General features: G+C 38.1%; 1 protein-coding gene across 9 annotated transcripts in view; it reads right to left on the reverse strand.

The window, feature by feature from the left end:
• The window catches only part of DLG2 (discs large MAGUK scaffold protein 2), a 1,818,644-nt gene that overhangs the window by 981,108 nt on the left and 817,474 nt on the right, over nucleotides 1–20,062 (reverse strand). For all 9 annotated transcript variants that reach the window (XM_078156955.1, XM_020993659.2, XM_078156957.1 and 6 more), the window contains one exon: nucleotides 5,811–5,864. In XM_078156955.1, the coding sequence (XP_078013081.1) occupies nucleotides 5,811–5,864 (54 nt within the window). The remainder of the gene's footprint in view (nucleotides 1–5,810; nucleotides 5,865–20,062) is intronic.

Below are 20,062 nucleotides of genomic sequence, written 5' to 3' on the forward strand. Positions count from 1 at the left end.
TGAGGCAAAAAGATGTTAATGACTTTCCCAAAGTCAAATAGGTTGCAAATGGCAGAGGTGGGGTTTAAACCCACATCATGTGACTGATTTCATCACTCTAATAGTAGGTCTTTTAACTCTACTTCTTTAGAATATCAGACTTATCCAGGGGATTCCTACCCAAGGCCACTTCAAACTATTAAGATAATGATTTTTAAGAGCAGATATTATTACTGCCTCCCTAAATTGAGATACTCCTTGAAAAAAATAAATAAAATCCTGTGATCCCCATTATTTTTGCTTTTATACAAACTAGGAGTGGTTATACATTTCTTATTTCTTTGTCACAAACATTTACAAAGCCCTTCTGGAATCTCAGATTTCCCTTCATTTTTTAATCAACTTAAACATATATACCAAGGAGCTCTCACTATAAAGACTATGTACTTATGTTACTCTACAATAAAATGTTCCAAAAGGTAGAATTAATACATTGGCTTCTAATGAGATTTATTTGAAACCTTTTTCAATATAAGTTAATTTTATCATTCAGGCAATACTTTAAAAGGAGGAAATGTTCTTATGCAACATGACTAAAGTATCCCTAGGGGACCTCAAAGTCTTTTTTCTATTAAATAGACCTGAAAATTATGCTAACTAGAACATGAAGAGGGAAAAACAAGATATAGAGCGCTTGGGGAACAAGGAGACTGGGAAAGTCAAAGAGATCAGCTCAAGGTCACTTAGTGAGTCACTGACAGAGATGACATTCCAGTTCTCAGTTAAAAGGAATACCAAAATTGTTAGGCTCTCAATAAGAATGCACTACATTTTTTAAAATATGAAAAATACTTCCTTTTTAATTTGATCACTGAAATATGGACTTGCTATAAAATTAAACAGAACATGGAAAAGAGGATTACTGTATTCCACTCGGAGGTGAGGTCATTTTCTCTTCAATGCCAAATAGGACTGCCCCTTCTCAGCTGTCATTCTTCTTGACTCCTCTGCAACCTTTGACCCCGCAGACCATCCTCTCTCTCTCCTGAATAGTCTTTCTGCATGGACGTTTATTACATTTCATTCTCCCGGTTCCTCTTGCCTTTCAGTTGCTCCTTCTATTCTCTTTGTCGAATCCACTTCCTATAGGTAGGGGTGCGCCTCAGGGCTGTCCATAGCCCTATCTTCTTTGCTTTTGTTTGGCATTCAATATGCATTACAATCTGAACCCAATCTATTATTATTGGGCATTTATAACAAGCATTTGCATAGTGCTTTAAAGTTGACAGGATACATATATTATCTCATTTGAGCATCACAACAACTGTATGCTATAGGTACTATTATGATCCTCATTTTATTAATGAAGAAGGTGAAGCCAGAGTGCTCAGTGACTTATGTAGGGTCACACAACTAGGAAATATTTGAGGCAGAATTTGAATTCAGTATGTCCTGACTCTAAGCAGAGTAGTCTCTTCCCAGTGTCTGGGTAGCTGAACGATTCTCCTTTATATATTTTATATCCCAAACAAACTTATACTTGCTGCTTCATGCATATAACCATTAACTTCCTGCCTCTATATCTTTGAACAGGCTTCCCCTAATGTCTGGAATTCATTCACTCCTCACCTTGGCTTGTAGACATCCTAGCTTTATTCAAGGCTCATATCACATGCTAACTCCTAGGTAAGGCCCGCTCTGATTCTTCCCTGTTCCTAAAACACTCTCCTCCAGCGCTTGAATTAATTTATCATTACTTTGCACATCTTTTTCATTTAATTATTTATGTTCATGCTTTTCCTCCCAAAAGAATATAAGCTCCTTGAGGGCAGGTACAATTACATTTTTGTCTTTGTATAGACAGCAGCCAGAACAATATTTAGCTTAACACGTAGTAGGTCTTGCCAGAATTATCAGAATGTAGTTTATATTTAGCAGGTCTCAGGTGGTTAAGGTAGGCATAAATGGGTCTTTATATCTCTTTCTAATAACAGGGCATAGGATAAGGAGAAGACCAGGGTTCTAATCTCTCAGGGCTTTAATTTTTGAATATATAAAATGGTGACAGTAATATTTCCAGAACTATCTAATGAGATAATTGCAAGGAAAACACGTTATAAACCTTCAGATCCTATATACAGATTATGTTATTTTATATTTTTAGAGCAAGCAAAAGGTGCAAAGATACTAATAGTAGTTGATATTTATGTAATTCTTTTAGCCTTTGTAAAGCATTTGTAGGAATTTTTCCATGTGAGCTTCAAAACTACTTCATGAAGCAGGTATTACAAGTACTATTGTTATCATTATGATCATTATTCCCATTTTACATATCAGAAAACTAAGGTCCAGAGGTTGAATGATTTGCCCTTGGTCTGAAGGCTAAGTATCAGAGTCAAGATTCGAACTTATGTCTTTCTTATTCTAATCTAGGATACTATCCTCTACCTTACAATTCGTCACTTAATGAACATACAGACTTTGAATCTTGTGTGGTGCAATATTCCTGAATATACAGAGCCCACTGCATACAGATGAACTTCAGAACAGCTCAAACACTTATAAACTATAACCTGCATTCCTGAAGGAGCATAGGAAGAATCTTCATATTTTATTGCCAATTTTAATAAAACCAAATAATTCAAGTACAAATACCAGATTTTTATGAAACATAAGAAAATGTAAGGGAAAACAAAATGTTAAAAGATCTTTTAATATTTGGTCTTACCTAAATGCCAGTCTCAGGAAGAAGGGACAGACCACATAATTTTTTAAAAATAATTCTTCTAGGGGCAGCTAGGTGGCACAGTGGATAGAGCACCGGCCCTGGATTCAGGAGTACCTGAGTTCAAAGCCGGCCTCAGACACATAACACTTATTAGCTATGTGACCCTGGGCAAGTCACTTAACCCCATTGCCTAGCAAAAAAATTAAAAAAAAATAATTCTTCTGACTAGTTGACTAGCTTAAGTCTGAGGCTAGCAGGCCTGGAGGATTTCTCTTAATTCTGTTGGTATTTTCTGTTCAGAAGTATGAGCTTGGCATCTGAGAGATTAGGGCCCTAAAATGATACTGCTCAAAGGTAAAGCCTCTGCTCAAAGAAACATCTCTCTGCTCTATACTCCTATATCATCCAAATAAGATCGGCTAAATTTGTTAAGGTATGCCTGAGAATTGGGACCAGAATGATTTAGGACGTGTTGACTTGCCCTTTACCTAAAGGGGTCAGGGATCCTATGACATGTTTTTTATCACCCAAGGCCATATTAGTGTACGTGGGCATCTTCTTTCCTAAGTAGAAAGGGAAAGAGAAAAGGATGTAAGAAAAGAGGCAGGTGTGAGATTCTAGGAGAAAAGAAAGGATAGGGAGGGAGATTGTGGGAGAGAAAAAATATAGGAGAGAGAGAAGACATTATAATATAATAGGAGAAAGATGAGGGAGGGGGGAAAAGAGAGGTAGAGAGAGAGGAAAAGAGGAAAGAGAGAGAAAGAGAGAGAGAGAGAGAGAGAGAGACAGAGACAGAGAGAAGATGGGAAAGGGGGAAAAGAGAGGACAGGGAAGGAAGGAGGAAAAGAGGAAAAAAGGGAGAAGAGGGATGAAGAGGAAGAGAGAAGGGGAGAATGAGGAAGAGTTGGGGGAAGAGGGAAGGAGAGAAAGAAGGGGAGAGGTAGATGAGGAAGAAAGACAGGAAAAAGAAGAAGAGGGGGGAGGGAATAAAGAATGAATCTACTTGGGACATTATAGCATATCTTTTTGACTTACTATAGTTTTTATAGTAGCAGAATTAATATAAATGTATACTTAGTGGTACAACTTGCCACTGAAATAAATTTTTTACTAGAAATAATTCTCACTATCAGTGTTCCTTCACCAAGTAAGCTAAGGGCTTTGTTCTTCCTTGGATCTTATAGAACACAATACCATGTCCACTGAACATCTAATGAACCATTCAATAAACTTGCATGAGCACCTATTATAATATATAAGGCCCTGTGCTAGGTGCTGGATAAAGGGAAGACAGAGCCCCACTCCCTGTTCTCTAGGTGCTTACAATTTAATGAAGGAATAAAAAGTTGATATATAGCAGGTAAACAAAGTCCTGTGGTACAAGACAGCATGGGATAGGGCAAAGAGGAGATCAAGACAAGACAGAGTGAGGTAAGCAATTTAGAGTGGAAGAAGTCACTTTCATCTAGGGAAAATCAGGAAAAGCTTCATGGAAAAGCAGGTGAATGGACTGGTCCTTGAAGCATTTCAACAGAGGGACATGAAGAAAGACAGTTTTCCCAGCACAGAGGGTGGCCTGTGTGTGTGACTACAAGGAAGGTGGGTGAAAGCAGTGATAAGTCTCAGCTGGCAGTCCACCTGGTAGACTCATTGCGTGTTCGAAGTACAATAGTCTGAAATGAACCTGTAAATGCAGGCTGAAGAGAGATCATGGAGTACCTTATATTCCAAGCTAAGGAGTTCTCATTTTATAGACAAATGATGAATAGCCACTGAAGGTTTTTAAGGAATGTAGTGACAAGGTTGGATTTATGCATAAGGGGGAGTGTTCAGGCATCTGTGTAAAGAATACTCATGAGGAAGGTATTAGGGAGTTGTTGTTCAGTCATTTTTAGTCACGTATGACTCTCCATAATACTCTTTGGTGTTTTCTAGGCAAAGATACTGGAGCGGTTGGCCATTTCCTTCTCTAGCTCATTTTATAGAGGAGGAAACAGGAAAACTAGGTTAAGTGACTTGCCTAGGGTCACAGAGCTAGTAAGTGTCTGAGGCCAGATTTGAACTCAGGAAGATGATTCTTCCTGACTTCAGGCCTGGTGCTCTATCCACTGGGCAACCTTGCTGCCCTGTATTAGGGGGTAGCACAGTAGAAATAATGGAAGGTCAGAACAAGGTGGCACAGGATTCTAGGGTAGAGAACAGACCCCTACTTAAATGGTTGACAATAGGTTAAGAATATGGACTGAGAGAACCGAAGCTCCAACAGGGATGATGTTCTTGGAGAATAGAGAATGATCAAAGGATATTATTGAACAAATGTCATTATGAGGGTCAGTAACTTCAAGCAGAAGGAGGCAGTGGGAGAATTATCAGGGCAAAAAATTTTGATAATAAAGCAGAATTTCAGAGTTCCTGCTTCTGGTTTCTGTCATCCAATCCATCCTCCACACCACTGCCAAACTGGCATTTCTAAAATACAGATAAGACTATGTCACTTCCCTGCTCAAACATCGTCAATGGCTACATATTGTTTAGAGGAGAAAGCACACAATCTCCAGGCTGGCATTTAAAGCCCTTTACAATATGGATCCATCTACCTTCACAGAATTATTTCTTAGTCCTTTATCCCCTTCCACAGACTCTGTGTTCCAGTTAAACTGGTCTGCGAGCTGTTTCCCATGCATAACACTACATCTTTCTGCTCCCCACAGTCACAGCTGTGGTCATACAAGTCTCTAAGGCAGCCTATCCTCATTTCTACCTCTTAACATCCCATCATATGATATCTTCAGGGAAAAACCTGGCTGCAGCGAATGGAGCAATGGGTGTGTTTTCTGTGGAGGCATTTTCTTATTCTCTCTCTTCATATGTAGTTCCCTTCGGTTTCAGAACCATTCAGTGAGAGTGGGAATTATTTGCATAGCTAACCATGGATTTAGTGAATATGAAAAGACAAAGCCAGAACTAATTTTAGGAAGCATATTATGAGATTAACTATTGGATAAAACAGAATACAGACACACACACACATACACACACAAAATCAAATGATTAGTTTATTCTGTAGTTTTTGAAAAGAAATCAAGAGAAAAATTATACTCACATAAGGAATAGTATCCAAAGTATCTGTGTTGACAATAATAGGAGCAGGGCTGGCCTAAAAAAAGGGGGAAAAAGAAAACACTTAAAATACTGAATCTTCTACTCCAAACAAAGGCTAGGTTGCTTACATTTCTTTCTTACCACATTTAAAATAAAATACCATGAGTGTGAGAAATAATACTTTCCTGTGAATTTCCCCTCCCTTCTGCAGAGTCCTATCACATCCTCTGAGATTTGTGCTGTTCTGGAAAAGGACCATTCTGGGAATTTGAATAAGAGATAACATTTCTGACTTTTTTTCCCCCTAATAATAACTGTTTTACAGTAGAAAATGCAAACAACAAGGAAATTGGCACAATTAAACCATGCCTGACATTTATAAAACTCGTCTTTCATTCTGGCACTGTTGACCTTTAAGGGATATGTACTTAACAAGAAATGTTCTCATGAGCAACTTAATGGATCATTTTGTTTGATGACCTAATTCAGTCCTCAACAGCTTGAGCTTTAGCACGTGCCAAAGGTACAGAGCTCATCTTTGCAATTGCTCTTTTTGTTCCTGATATATATACAATTCCTCTCTCTCTCTCTCTCTCTCTCTCTCTCTCTCTCTCTTTGAGAAAGCACACAATCCCCAGGAGATTTTATATATATATATATATATATATATATATATATATATATATATATATATATATATATGTATACACACACACACACACACATATAGTATATGTATATATAATATATGTACATATATTATATATAATATATATACATATATTATATATAATATATATACACACATAAACTATATGTATATACACATATGCATAAACACTCATACGTGCATATATGTCTACACATAGTTAGTTTAGACTATGATTTCATCAGTTTGGTAGTACTTCTGGTGTGGCAATTTCCTTCACTGTTAGGGGTCTGGAACTCTTCTGTAACTTTTTTTTTCTTTCTGGTGATTGGAACTCCTTTTCTCACTGGCCTGACCTTCACTCATGCCTGACCCTACTGCTGATGAGCTCTGAAACTCTGACATGCTTAGGGCTAGTTCATTCTTCCTTAGATTGCCTTCTCTCCCTCCTCTTCCCACCCACCCATGATGGTGGCTCACCATATTGGTGTCAGACCTAGTCCAGACACCTGGTAGCTTTAGTCCTGCTCCAGAGACTCAGGATTTCTTAAGCAATCTACGAGCCTTACACTCCCCTGTATCAGAGATTATAGGTGTGTACCACCACATCTGCTATAATAATTTTAAAAAATAAATTTCACTGATATATTTTGTTTTTGTCACCCACATTTCTCAGTGTAGTTGTATCCCCTGCCAGAGAGCCAACTTTTATAACCAAAAATACAAAAGAGGGGGAAATAGTTCAGCAAAACTAACCAACATAGTGAAAAAATCTGATATAATATGCAATATTTCACACCCCTAGTTCCTTACTTTTGCAAAGCAGGTGAGGGAGGAGCCGTTTCACTTTTCTTTGTTGATATTGTCTGTAACTTAACAGTCTTAGTAGGTTGCCTAGGGTCACTGATACGTTAAATGACTTGCCCTGAGAACTAGTGCATGTGACAAGCAGCATATAACCCAAGTCTTTCTGACTCCAAGATTGAACCTTTAGTCACTGGGCCATGCTGCTTCTGGTTCTGTAGGATATTAAAAATCAATCTAATATGATCTAAAATAATGCTCAGCATGCTATGCGTTTCTTCATGCAAACTCTCATATCTCCCATGAAAAGGTAATGTAGAATCTGAGCAAAGCTGATATAGAAGGGTTACAAGCAAAGTCATTAAAAAGTACAAGATGGCAATCTCCATTTGCATTGACAGATCTGGCTTACTGAATATTGAGTAGACAGAGCTTCACTTTGTTGTTTCTAAACTTTTCATTGGGAAGGAGTCACTCATCCCCCAGTGGATCTTCAATCTCCTACCCAAGTTGTAGATTTCATTTAGATAAAGAAAATTGTCTATTCTTTTGACTTATTGGAAATGTCATATAAATCGTAGAATGATTGGCAAGGACATAACTTTGGGGACAGATCATTAACTGAACTCTTTGGAATTAAAATCTTTCCTGTACATACTAACAAAAGCCAAAAGGAACAGGGTAGTAGCCTATGAATTTGAACGAATACCTGGGTTTGCAGTTAGAAATGTGACTTGTGGTAAGTTATTTAATCTCCTCTGGTCTCACTTTCCTGATTTGTAAAATAAGGGTGACAAACTAAAGGATCTCCATGAAATCTCTTTCTATTATGCGTTTTGGCACTGGTGATATCAGCTGTGTGACCATAAGCTGGTTCCTCAATCTCCCTAGGCTTCATTTTGCTGAACTGTACAAATGTGGTAGTTGGATTTTATTGTGATCTCCGACTTTCCTTCTAGCCTCAAACTACTGATCTTCTGCCCCTTAATGTTTATGCCTCAGTGAAAGTTCATGCATCAGCCAAAGACCAAGTTCATATTTCAGTCGAAGGTGTAGGAAATTAGCACTTACTTTTTGTCCCTGAAAGTATTTCCAACTTGGAAATTAGCAAACTGTGCTAATGATCTACAGTGGGTAGCTAATTGTAGATAAACAAGATATGTGACATACTGTATTTCAGCCGAGAGACTTTTATGGCTCTCAGGGGGCAGAGAGTAAGAGAAGTCAGCCAGAGAGGATAGAGAAGGGAATAGCATAATTCCTTGTTAAAGAGAACAAACTTCATCAGAGAGTAACAGAGTCTTTTCAGGGAGATTGACAAGAGCTTCTAAAAGATTTATTTTCCAGGAATCTCTCTCTCATCACATGACTGTCCTGCTCAAAAACTCACCATGGCTCCTTATTTTCTACAAACCAAAGCCGAAGTCTTCTTTCTGACTTTCAAAGCCTCCTAGACCACAGATTCAGGGAGAGCCAGTACTATGTCCTGTCTACATGTTGTATGTATCCCCATGGTGCCTAGCACAATTCCTTTCTTACTTAATAAATGACTGCTCATGTTACTTAGTCTGCCTCCACTACGCCAATTCATCTTGGATTTTACTCTCTTTGAATGCCTCCTCCACTCTAGTTGGGCAGTCTGGATGCTTTCTGCTTTCTACACTTATTCCCACTTTTATGCCTTTGCATATGCTCTTACCTCCACATTGAATACCCTTTCTTCTCTACTTTTTTTCTAAATCCTTCCAGTCTCAGCAGAAGTTCCACCACCTCTAAAAAAACCTCCCCTGCTGACTCCAGCCCCCACCAGGGACCATTTTCCTTTGAACTGCTATCACACTTTCAGACATAGTCTAAAGCTATATGCCTTTTCTACAAAGCTTTTCCCCAAACACAGGCTCCATCTCCACACTAAGAATGTAAACTCTGCATGGGAAGGGAAATGAAATACAGCATAGTGTTCTATAAATGCTTACACAACCACTCAATCGATAAGCATTTATAAGCATCAACTGTTTGTGAGACAGTGCAACGTATTGGAGGTATAAAGGCCAAAAAAATGAGCACTGCCTCCAAAAAGACACATTTTTAAAAAATAGATATTTATACATATTATCTATCTCTCTAGATTAGATCTATAATGTCATCCCTACATTTATTTATATTATTTTATTTAGATATCTATGTCTATACATGTATATATGCACGTGTGTATATAAGTGTGTACGTGTATTTGGACAAGATGAGAATAGGAACTCTGGATGACAAGTTCTAGAGAGCTGCCTAAGGCACTGAGACATTAAATGATTTACTCAAGGTCACATAGCCAACATGTGTCAAAAACTGGACTTGAACTCAGATCTTCCTGACTCCAAGGCTGGTTCTCTATGCACTACATCTTACTACCTCAGTTCCATAAAATATACGCAAAATAAAATAAGGTGATTTTAGGAGCTGGATACATACAACCAGTAGCAAAAGTAACACTTGAATGGAAGCCTGGTCTCAAAGGGGATGAAAGATGTATAGAGTCTAAAGAATAATATTAATCAAAGACCAAGTATGGAAGCAGGGAGGCTAAATTTTTTAGAAATTCAAGGGGCCTGACCTGGCTGCAATAAAGTTAAAATGAGGTGGAAAAATTAAGGTTAAATTGTAGGTTATGTTGAGGGTATTTATAGAAAGCTATACATTACCCTTATGGGAGCTGTGAGCCTGGAGGAAATCAGGAGAACATGTATTTTTCAATTGAGAGTATAAAGTACACTTTCTATAGTACAGAGTGTGCCAGTTGTTCTGCCCCTAAATCTAGGGCTTGTGATTTTCAAGACAATCTCTATGGGACATATTCTTTCAATTACAACTGCCCAAGTCTCTAACACACACAAAGAAAGGAAGGGGAAGCATCTACATAATTAGGAAAATGACTACACTCCCAAGATAGAAGCCACAGTACCAACTCCTGAAATTCTGAAAGTGCTATGAAAATGCTATCATCCTCATCCTCATCCTCATCCTCATTCTTATCCCCAAAGGTCATAGTGATAGGTAAGAGAGATTCAAGAGGGGAGAGTCTCTTGTTCCTGACAGTGGGAAGCAATGATGATGTCCCCTCCTTTCCTTTTCCACACAGCTTCCCTCCCTCCCTTTTCCTTCTCTCTCTCTCTCTCTCTCTCTCTCTCTCTCTCTCTCTCTCTCTCTCTCTCTCTCTCTTTCTGTCTATCTCTGTCTCTCACTCACATATATAGTGAAATGTGTAGTAGAAAGAATAGTTGACATGGAGCAAAAAAAAATCCTAGTTTCTCCTGGTTTTACAATTTATAGTATAAGATGAGTAACTTTGCCCAAATCTCTTCTACCCTTTAGCCTTCAGTTTCCTCACTTCAGATGAGGGGTTGGAATGCATGATATATAGTGTCTGTTTTTCCAGCACTTACACACTAGGGTTCTAAAGAGATAGCTTCAGATGCAGAGGCCTCTACAGAATCATAGATTCTCAAAGTTGGGAAGGATTTTCAGAGGCCAGGGAAACCAACCCTTTCCTGATTGAATAATGTGCCCTTCCCCACAAAATACATGCATAATCTTAACAAGTGGTCCTACAGCCTTTGAAGATTTTTAATGGAAATGAGCCCACTCCTTCTAAAAGCAGCCCATTCCATTTTGAACAGCTCCAGTGCTGGTCAGTTTTCCTTGCATTGAGCTTAAATGGCTGTCTTAGCAACTTTCACCCATTGCTGCCCCCTCTAGGATCAAGCAGAAGTATAATGCTTACTCCAAATGATTACCTTTCAAATATATGAAGAGAGTCATCCATTAATGCTGTTTTAGGCTAAACATAAACCATTCTAATTCCTTGTTCTCCAGTTTTTTCCCATTCCTGGTTATCCTTTTCTGGTCATACCTCCAACTTGTCTATACCCCTTCTAAAAACTGGTGGCCACAAATGACCAGACTGTATACTTCCTATATGGTCTGATGAGGACACAGAGAGAGCAAGACAGATCACTAAAATGTAGAAAAATGTTATACAATTAGAGGCATGTTATCTATCTATATCTATATGTTGCAGTTTGTAAGACAATTACATGGGATGTGTTTTTGCAAATATAAGTATCTTCAAGTCTCTCATATACAAAAGGGTATATACACAGATATACAGGTGTATTATATATGTATAAACACATGCATAGACATATACGTATATGTATATATTCATACATATTTACACATATGAAATTGTTGTTGTTGTTCAGTCATTTCAGTCAAGTCAGATTCTTTGTGACCCCATTGGGGTTTTCTTGGCAAAGATACTGTCCACAAAGTCAAGTGACTTGCCCAGGGTCACACAGCTAGGAAGTGTGTGAGGCTACATTTGAACTCAGGTCTTCCTGACCCCAGAGCCAGTGCTCTGTCTACTGTACCATTTAGCTACTCTCATATTTTAAATACAAATGTACATATAGCATATTGATATATAAAATATTTATACTTATACAAATACTATATACATCAATCTGTACATATACATGTACAATCTACATGACAAATTATATATATATATAGTGAATGTAAGTATATCTATACATATATATATCTATACATATATATCTATACATAGATATATATCTATACATAGATATATATGCATATGTATATATATATATATATATCACATATACACTCACAGAGCCTTGGTAAGCTTGGCATAAGAGCCAGAAACACTATGATCAGCTCCATGCTTGGTCTTGTCTTCTTTGACTTTTTTGTCATAATTATTAATGGCTTGGATTAAGTTTGTGGACGTGGTTGTTAAGTTGCTAAGTTGTGGATGAGGTTGGGAAGGAAAGCTAACACATTAGGTGATAAAAATCAGGATTCAGAAATAAAGCAAGACTTGAACGAGCTGCCTGAACTGATGCACTGAAATTCAACAGTGATAAATATAAAGGCTTGCTTGTAAATTTGAAATTCAACAGTGCCAGTGCAGTAAGGTTCCGGAGGTCTGGGTTCAACAGGGATCACTAGTGTTGAACAGAAATCTTCCGCTGCATTAGTGAAAATTTTGGACAGATTTCATTTGGAGGATTATGTCTGGTTCAGGGAACCAACTTTTTAGCATGGCATTGAGAAAATAGAATACATCTAGAGAAGAAGGATTTGATTTGAAGAGAACTCAAACCCACATCGTATGAGAATTTGTTGGTGTGTGGTGGGGATTAACTTAGTCCTGTGGCTGATAATTTCATCCTTTTTTAGAGGGGGGTATGTGGAGCAGTGGATAGAGAGCTGGGATTGGAGTCAGAAAGACCTGAGTTCAAATTTGACTTCAGATACTTACTAGCTGGCTGACAATGGACTAATCAACTCTTCTGCCTCAGTTTCCTCAACTCTAAACTGAGGAAAATAGTAGCACCTACCTCCTTCCAAGGTTGTTGTGAGGATCAAATGAGAAAATATTTGAGAAGTGCTCAGCAGAGTGCCTGGCACATAGTAAGTGCTGCATAAATATTTGTTCCTTTTCTCTTCCAGAGTTTTAGAATCACTTACTCATAGTTGTTAGTTCTTTTAAATTCTCTTTTTTTTGGTAAGGTAATTGGGGTTAAGTGACTTGCCCAGGGTCACACATCTAGTAAGCATCAAGTGTTTGGTCTGAGCCTAGATTTGAACTCAGGTCCTCCTGACTCCAGGGTTGGTGCTCTATCCACTACGCCACCTAGCTGCCCCTTGTCAGTGCTTTTGAAATTAATTTATATTGTTTTTGCATTTTCTTTGTATATATTTGTATGTGTATAGTTTTTCTCTCTCCTTCATACTCCTCAGCCAAATATAAGCTTCCTGGGGTCAGGGGCTGCTTTTTATTTTTTATAATACTGGTGCCTGACATAATACCTGACATATACTTGGTATTTAATAGATGTTTGCTTGATATTTTCATAACATAACATGCACACCAATAAGTGTATGTTAAGAGAAAATCTGGAGGGAATTGTAATTATATTCTCAAGTTCTATTTTGTGGAAGGTAGATTAGAGTTATTCCCATGAAAATACAGAAGGCAGTACAGGAACTATTGTTCTAATATATAAGATCAGGGTTCAGTATAAGAAAAGTCATTTTGATAAATCCATTTTTCACAGTGGATTTCCAGGAAAGGTAGTGAATATCAATGGCAGTGTTGGGCTATGTGCATATAGATATATCAGCATAGGGTAAAGGTAGTAAATGCACATGGTCACCATAGATTGGTGAAGTCATCATGGAAATGGGTTGAGATAGATGGCCCATTCACCATTAGCCTCATTATTCTTCCCATTTGAACTGGTACTGGCCTTTCAGCCTCAATCTCTACTACTTCAACTGATTTCCTACAACCATCTGAAGCTCTCTCGAAAGAAATTCTGGCAGCGATCATCTATCTCCTGAGGCATGAAAGGCTTTGTGATATATCAATGGAGGCAATGCCCAGAATAATTAAAGCAGGACCTTTGAAGTAATGAGAAAATCAATCAACAAACATTTATTAACCAACTAATATGTGCCAGGCACTCTCCAAGGTGCTAGTGAAAGAGAAAAAAAAGAAATATTACCTATGCTCAAAGTACTTGCATTCTAACATGGCATACAACCTTTGCATATATGAAAGAATAAAAACAAGGTGTTTGGGGAGTTGGGGTATGAATTGGCAACTAGGAGAAATCAAAAAGGATACACATGTTGTCTCCTCTTGTCTGCCTTTTGGTTTCCCTGGCTTTAAGACTCAGGTCTAACTAAAGACCTTAGGGTCAAGGGAAATGTAAGAAGACAAAAATAGCTAAGTGATAATTCTTTCTCAATAATCCCAAGATTACATCGGCCTTTTATTTTTAGTTTATTTTTGCTATAGCTTGGAACAGATGCTAGCTCTACAGTCAGAGACACAAATGGATAGAAACCAGAGACTCAACTCCCTAACAGCTAGTGTCCTCATTCTCAAACTACCTTGCATTTACATTGTGTATATGTATTATTCACTTCAGATTTGTTATGTATTAATATATTCCTTTGTTGTTTTCCCCATTAGAATGGATGCTCTGTGAAGGCAGGAACCATGCCTTTGTCTTTCTTTGTATTCCCAGTGCTTAGCATAGGGTCTGGGACATAGAGTCTGGCACATAGTAATTGCTTAATATATATTTGTGGAATGATTGTACTGTGATTTGAAGGAAGTTAGGGATTCAAAGTGCTAGAGATGAGAAGGCAGTGAATTTGAGGCATGGCTGACAGCCTAGGCAATAACTACACTATCCTAATAGAAATAGTGACTGATTTAATTGACCTTGGCATATATAGGAGGCTAGGACACTTTTAGATCTTGGAGGCTACTATGTCCAGAGCCATGGTGAATTCTCACCACTGCTGCTCCTGTTATGGGATCAGTTAAATGTGGGAAGATTTGATTACTCATGTCTTTGCAGCAGAATTTTTGGGTGCCAAGAAGGATGTTGTTGTTGTTGTAAGTAGTTTGATGAATGCCCAGACTAGGAAGTGGGTTTAGGCCAAAGGGTAAAAAGTACAGCACTTGGTATGAATAGCATTTGGAGAATCTGCAGAGAGAGAAGAGTCCAAGTAATATATCTGAAGGATGCTGGGATTTGCAGAATGTTGGCATCTGCAAACTTTGGTCTGGGGATCTCCCTCCTGTGTCATCATTCAGTCTCAATGCTTTGAGGGCTTTTTGAGGGGGCATGCTGCATATTTTAATGTTAGTCTGAGTCATGTTTCTTGTTGCTACCAAGTTCCCACGCACCATATGTACTAATCAGGGGAGCAAACAATACTGAAGGTGAGCTATTAGATTAAGCCTAGTATTGCCTGCCTGAACTATATCATCTGGATTTGCTTCTGGTTCCTGTCTGTAGAGTAAGGTGCTCAGGGACACTAAGCAATGTAACCCATTCACTCCTTCCCTGTTCATGAAGGAATGTCCATACTTTTCTTTTTAATTTGGAGCAGATGCTATCACACACTTTAGGAGAGATTTTTTTTTGTTGTTTTTGGTCCCCATGATGCCATGCCTGTCTGCCATTCCAGATGTTCAAAGCATTGGTTTATTTAAAAAAAATACAGAAGGATCCCAGCTGGAAGCAGCTCTTTCTCTTTGTAATGGAGGGAAAGCCTTCTGGCAAGCTCCACTGTGGGATGTGTGAAGATGGGGTAACCAGAAGATCAGGGACAAAAAAGAGAAAGTGTCAGAATGAAAGGGAAGAGATGGAGACACAGCAACCCTGGGCAAAACAGGAAGAAAAAAAAAGAGCAGATGGAGGAAATTACTAACTCAGTATTTGGCTTGAGATTCTTCCTGCTAGGAAGGTTTCACAATGAAAGATTTTGCATACCTTTACTTCATGCAGGCTGACAACTTGCAATTATTCATAAGTCAACAAGAAATGTGCCTGATAAGCCTGAGGAAGGGAAGACAATATCTTCTCCTCTTTGAAGGACTGACACATAAAAGAGGGATTAGATTATTCTCTGCATGGTTCCAGAGTGAGGGAATTTAGGGTCAGTGGGTTTCAAAGTGGGAGATTCATATTAAATATAGAGAATTTGCTAACCACTAGAGGTGTCAAGCAATGTAGGAGGCTTCCTGGAAAAGGACAGTGTGCCATGGCAATCCAGATGTTTAATCAGATGCTGGGCACTCATTTTTCAGGATGTTGTAGGGAGATTCCCTGCTTCATCAAGTACCTACAGTAAATAACTCCTAAGGTACCTTCCACCTCTAAGATTCTAGAGTTTTCTGTTTCCAGACCCGTACTTCTGATTCCTTTTTGTAGTTCAACCTGGGGGTCCTTCACTACAATAATATCTCCACAGAGAGATGGAAAAAGAAAGCAACTTCCAGATCTTTCCAGTTGAGTACCTAAAATAGTTGGTCCATGCCCACCATGAATAGCTGTCAATGCAAACATTTATTAAGTACCTACTGCATGCACAAAACATTATGCTAGGTGCTAGGGAAAAAAATAACCAAAAAAAATAGCCCCTGCCCTCCAGAGGTTTATTCTGCTGGCAGACATATCAAGCATGCAATAAGAAAATAAGTATAAGATGATTTGAAGAGAGAGAGAAAACACTAACACCTGAGGCAGTAAATGGGCATGTGAGAGGAGGATGTGAAACAAGCTGTACCTGAAACTAGCAATTTTTTTGCCTAACAGAGTTTTCAGATTACCCAGGAATCTTATTCTAGTTAATGATTGTAGAAAATTTAATAGGGAAGGAATAAGCATATATTAAGTGTCTACTTTATGAAAGGCTCTGTGCTAAGTGCATTTACAAGTACTATCACATTTGATTAACTTACTCTGTTTCACTCCATGTAGTGACTCAATTTAAACCAACAAGCTTTTATTAAACAGCTTTGATCTTACTGGCATTGTGCTTGGTGTTGATATACAACTCAAAATCAAAATATTTCTTGCCATCAAGAAGCTTAAGTTCTACTGGGGATTGGGGTAGGGAAGAGGAGACAACACGTACACTACTAGCTCAATATAAAACATAGGCAAAATAGTTTTGGGTTGGTAGGGAAAACCAAGACCAACTGGGAAATCAAAAAGGCCTCAGAAAGAAGATGGCATTTGAAATGATTTTCGGGGGGAGCTGGGGATTATTTCAAGAGATGACAGCAGTGAGGAGAGAGAATGTTCCAGGCATAAGGGACAGCCCCCACAAGGACATCATGATGGGAGATAGAATATTGTGGATGGAGAACAGTAATTAGATCAGTCTGGTGGAAACATAAAAGGCATGAGGAGGGGGAGCTAACGTAAAATCAATATGCAAAGACAAGTGAAGTCTAATTACAAAGGGCTTTAAACACCACAGAAAAGTGGTTGATTTTATCACAGTCAGTAGGAAACCACTGAAAATTCTTGAGAAAGAGAATGTTATGCTGAGACACATCCCTTAGGCATATTGTTTTGGAAGCTACATGTATGATTGGAAAATGGAGAGGATGGAGGTAGGATGACCAATTAGGGAGCTATTGCAATGGTGCAGGTAAAAGGTATCAAGGGCTTGATAAAGTATGGAAAGAAGGGGATGGGCATGACAAATACTGGAGAGATAAAAATGACAAAATTTGGAAACTAATTTTATGAAAGGTGAGTAAAAATGAAGAACCAAGGATGATTCTAAGATTACAAACCTGGGCAACTGGAAGAATGGTAGTACCCTAGACAGAAATAGGAGAGTTTGAAAGAGGGGTGGGTTTTGGGGAAAATATAGTAATTTCTGCTTTTTACATGTTGAGATAGTAATACGTATGCGATATATAAATTCAAGTGTCATCTGTGAAGAGCTGATGTTTTGTGAATGAATGAGGATAAATGTAGAGATACAGAAAGAAGTTCCAAGCCTGAATACTGTGTACATGTGCACATAGGAAGTGGAACATAGATGTTGATCCAGCAAAGGAGCTGAGAATGACTGGTCAGACAGGTAGGAGGAAAGCCAGGAACAAGAGAGCATCTAGGATAAGGACATGTTCAATGTCAAGGAAGAGATTTCGAGGATTAAAACTGAAGAAAAAAGTTTGTTCACTAGTCATCTGACAGATAAATTGTAATGATGTAAAAAGGATTCCCATAGAAGGAATTCTGAAGGAATACCAAACAGGTAAATTGATGAATGAATGATTCAAGTAGATGGGGATAAAGTAGACGAAAAACCAGGAGGATTAATGCAAGATCAAATCAAGGAGTTGGAAGGGCTTTTAGAAAACATTTAGTCTTACCTCTTCATTTCACAAAGGAAGAAACTGAGAACCAGGGAGAGGAAGCTGCTCTGGATCACACTAGAAGACAGTGGCAGAGATGGGATTTTAACCCATTTTGCCTCCTAGTCCAACATACCATCTGATTCCATGTGACCTTAGACTCCATTAATGGAAGCATAGAATCCAGAATGAGGCACAGAATAGAAGCAGCAAATCTAAAATGATAAGATTATGGTCTGTCCTTGTGAGATCATAGCCAACATTCTGAGTTAGATTTTAGGCATCACACTATAAGAAGGGCACAGGCGAGAAGGAATTCACTCATCCATAGAAAGCTGACCAGGACAGCAAAAGAACGTGGAACTATACCATATAAGAACTGTAGATATTTGTTGAAGAGAAGATAATACAAGGTAAGGAGAAGATCATAAGACTTGTCTTCAAATACCTAAAGAGTTGGTATATGGACTATAATTATCTACCAGAAGAGCTGAGAGTCTAATCATGGTCTCATAACTACAAGTATATAGCTTTTATTACTATTACTATACCATTCTGGATATTATTGATATTAATAATAATAAATCATTATTATTATATATCCCACAAGTGCCTAAGATACTACTGCTCTGAATATAGAAGCCAGTCAATGTTTCTTGAATAGATGTTTCAAATTCTTTCACAGAATTTTGAAATCCCTCCCAATTTTTCAAAGAAATTTGAAATATCCACTCAAATTTTTCTCCCTTTCTCCAAACACATGCACAATTATCAAATAAGACAATGTTATTTGCCTGTTAACTTTCTAAGAATTTGGAGGAGTGATAAAACAATGTGGGAAGCAGATGCAAACTTCTCTGTGAAATGAAAGGTTATTTTTATTGTTACATTTAGTTCTGCACTCCTGAAAGCAACCAGGTGAAATGACAGAGCTTTGGAACTCGAGTCTGCAAGATTGAATTCAAATCCAGCCTCAGATATTTAATAGCTTTGTGGCCCAGTGTCTGTAACCACTGTCTGAATCAGTTTCATTCTGTAAATAGGGATAATATTAGCACTTACCATCTAGGATTATTGTGAGGATCAAATGAGATAATATTTGTAAAGTGCTTTGCAGACCTTAAAGTCAGAAATAAATGCTAACTACCATTCCTGCACTTTGTTTTTCTATCTCAATAAGACAGATCCTACTTCTCACCAAAACCCTCCTTTTCACCCAGTTCAGCCTTCTAAGAGTCACAGTATCAAAGCTCTAGAGCTAAAAGGACACTTTAAGATCATTAATGCACCCATGCTTTTTAAAGATGAGGAAAACTTTATCTATGTTGGTTTCAAAGCTGAAAGAAGGCACTGGGGAGAGAGTCTTGGGCTGCCTGGAGACCACAGAGGTTAACTGACTTGCCCAAAGTCACAGAAATTGTGTCAGAGCCAGGACCTTAACTCTAGTTCACTGAATTCCAAATACTTTCTGCAGTATCTGTTCTGGCCCCTAAACCTCTCAGAAATCAAGTGTATGAGATGGTGACCTGTCAAGTTTATAGGGATATTGACAAATGTGAGCCTGAAATCCACATCATCTGACTCTAGTTTCAGCACTCTTATCACATTCTTCATTTGGAAAGAAGATTTATATTCTAATCACATCATTTACAAAAACAAAATCTAGTCTGAATTATTTCAGAGACTACAAGTCCAGGGCTCTTATTACTACAGCATTCTGGTTATTATTATATTTTGAATCTCCCATAGTACTTAGAGCATTAGAGCTCTGTGTATAGAAGCTGGTTAGTGTTTATTAAATGAGTGTTTCAAATTCTGCCATGGAATTTTGAAATCCCTCAATCTCTTCATATCTATTCAACCTCTTTATATCCTATTGACTTTGCATTGTTTTTCTTTCTTTAACCCCATCTCTACGGCAAAAGAAATCTCTTAAAATAAAAGATATATGTGATTTGGGATTGTTGAGACAGCATCATCATTCAGCTTCTTCTTTTCCTCCCTACCTGGGAGCTTAGACTAGAACAGAGCTTCC

Source organism: Phascolarctos cinereus, unplaced genomic scaffold (assembly GCF_003287225.1).
Source record: "Phascolarctos cinereus isolate Bilbo 61053 unplaced genomic scaffold, phaCin_HiC Scaffold_726;HRSCAF=1367, whole genome shotgun sequence".
NCBI lineage: Eukaryota > Metazoa > Chordata > Mammalia > Diprotodontia > Phascolarctidae > Phascolarctos > Phascolarctos cinereus.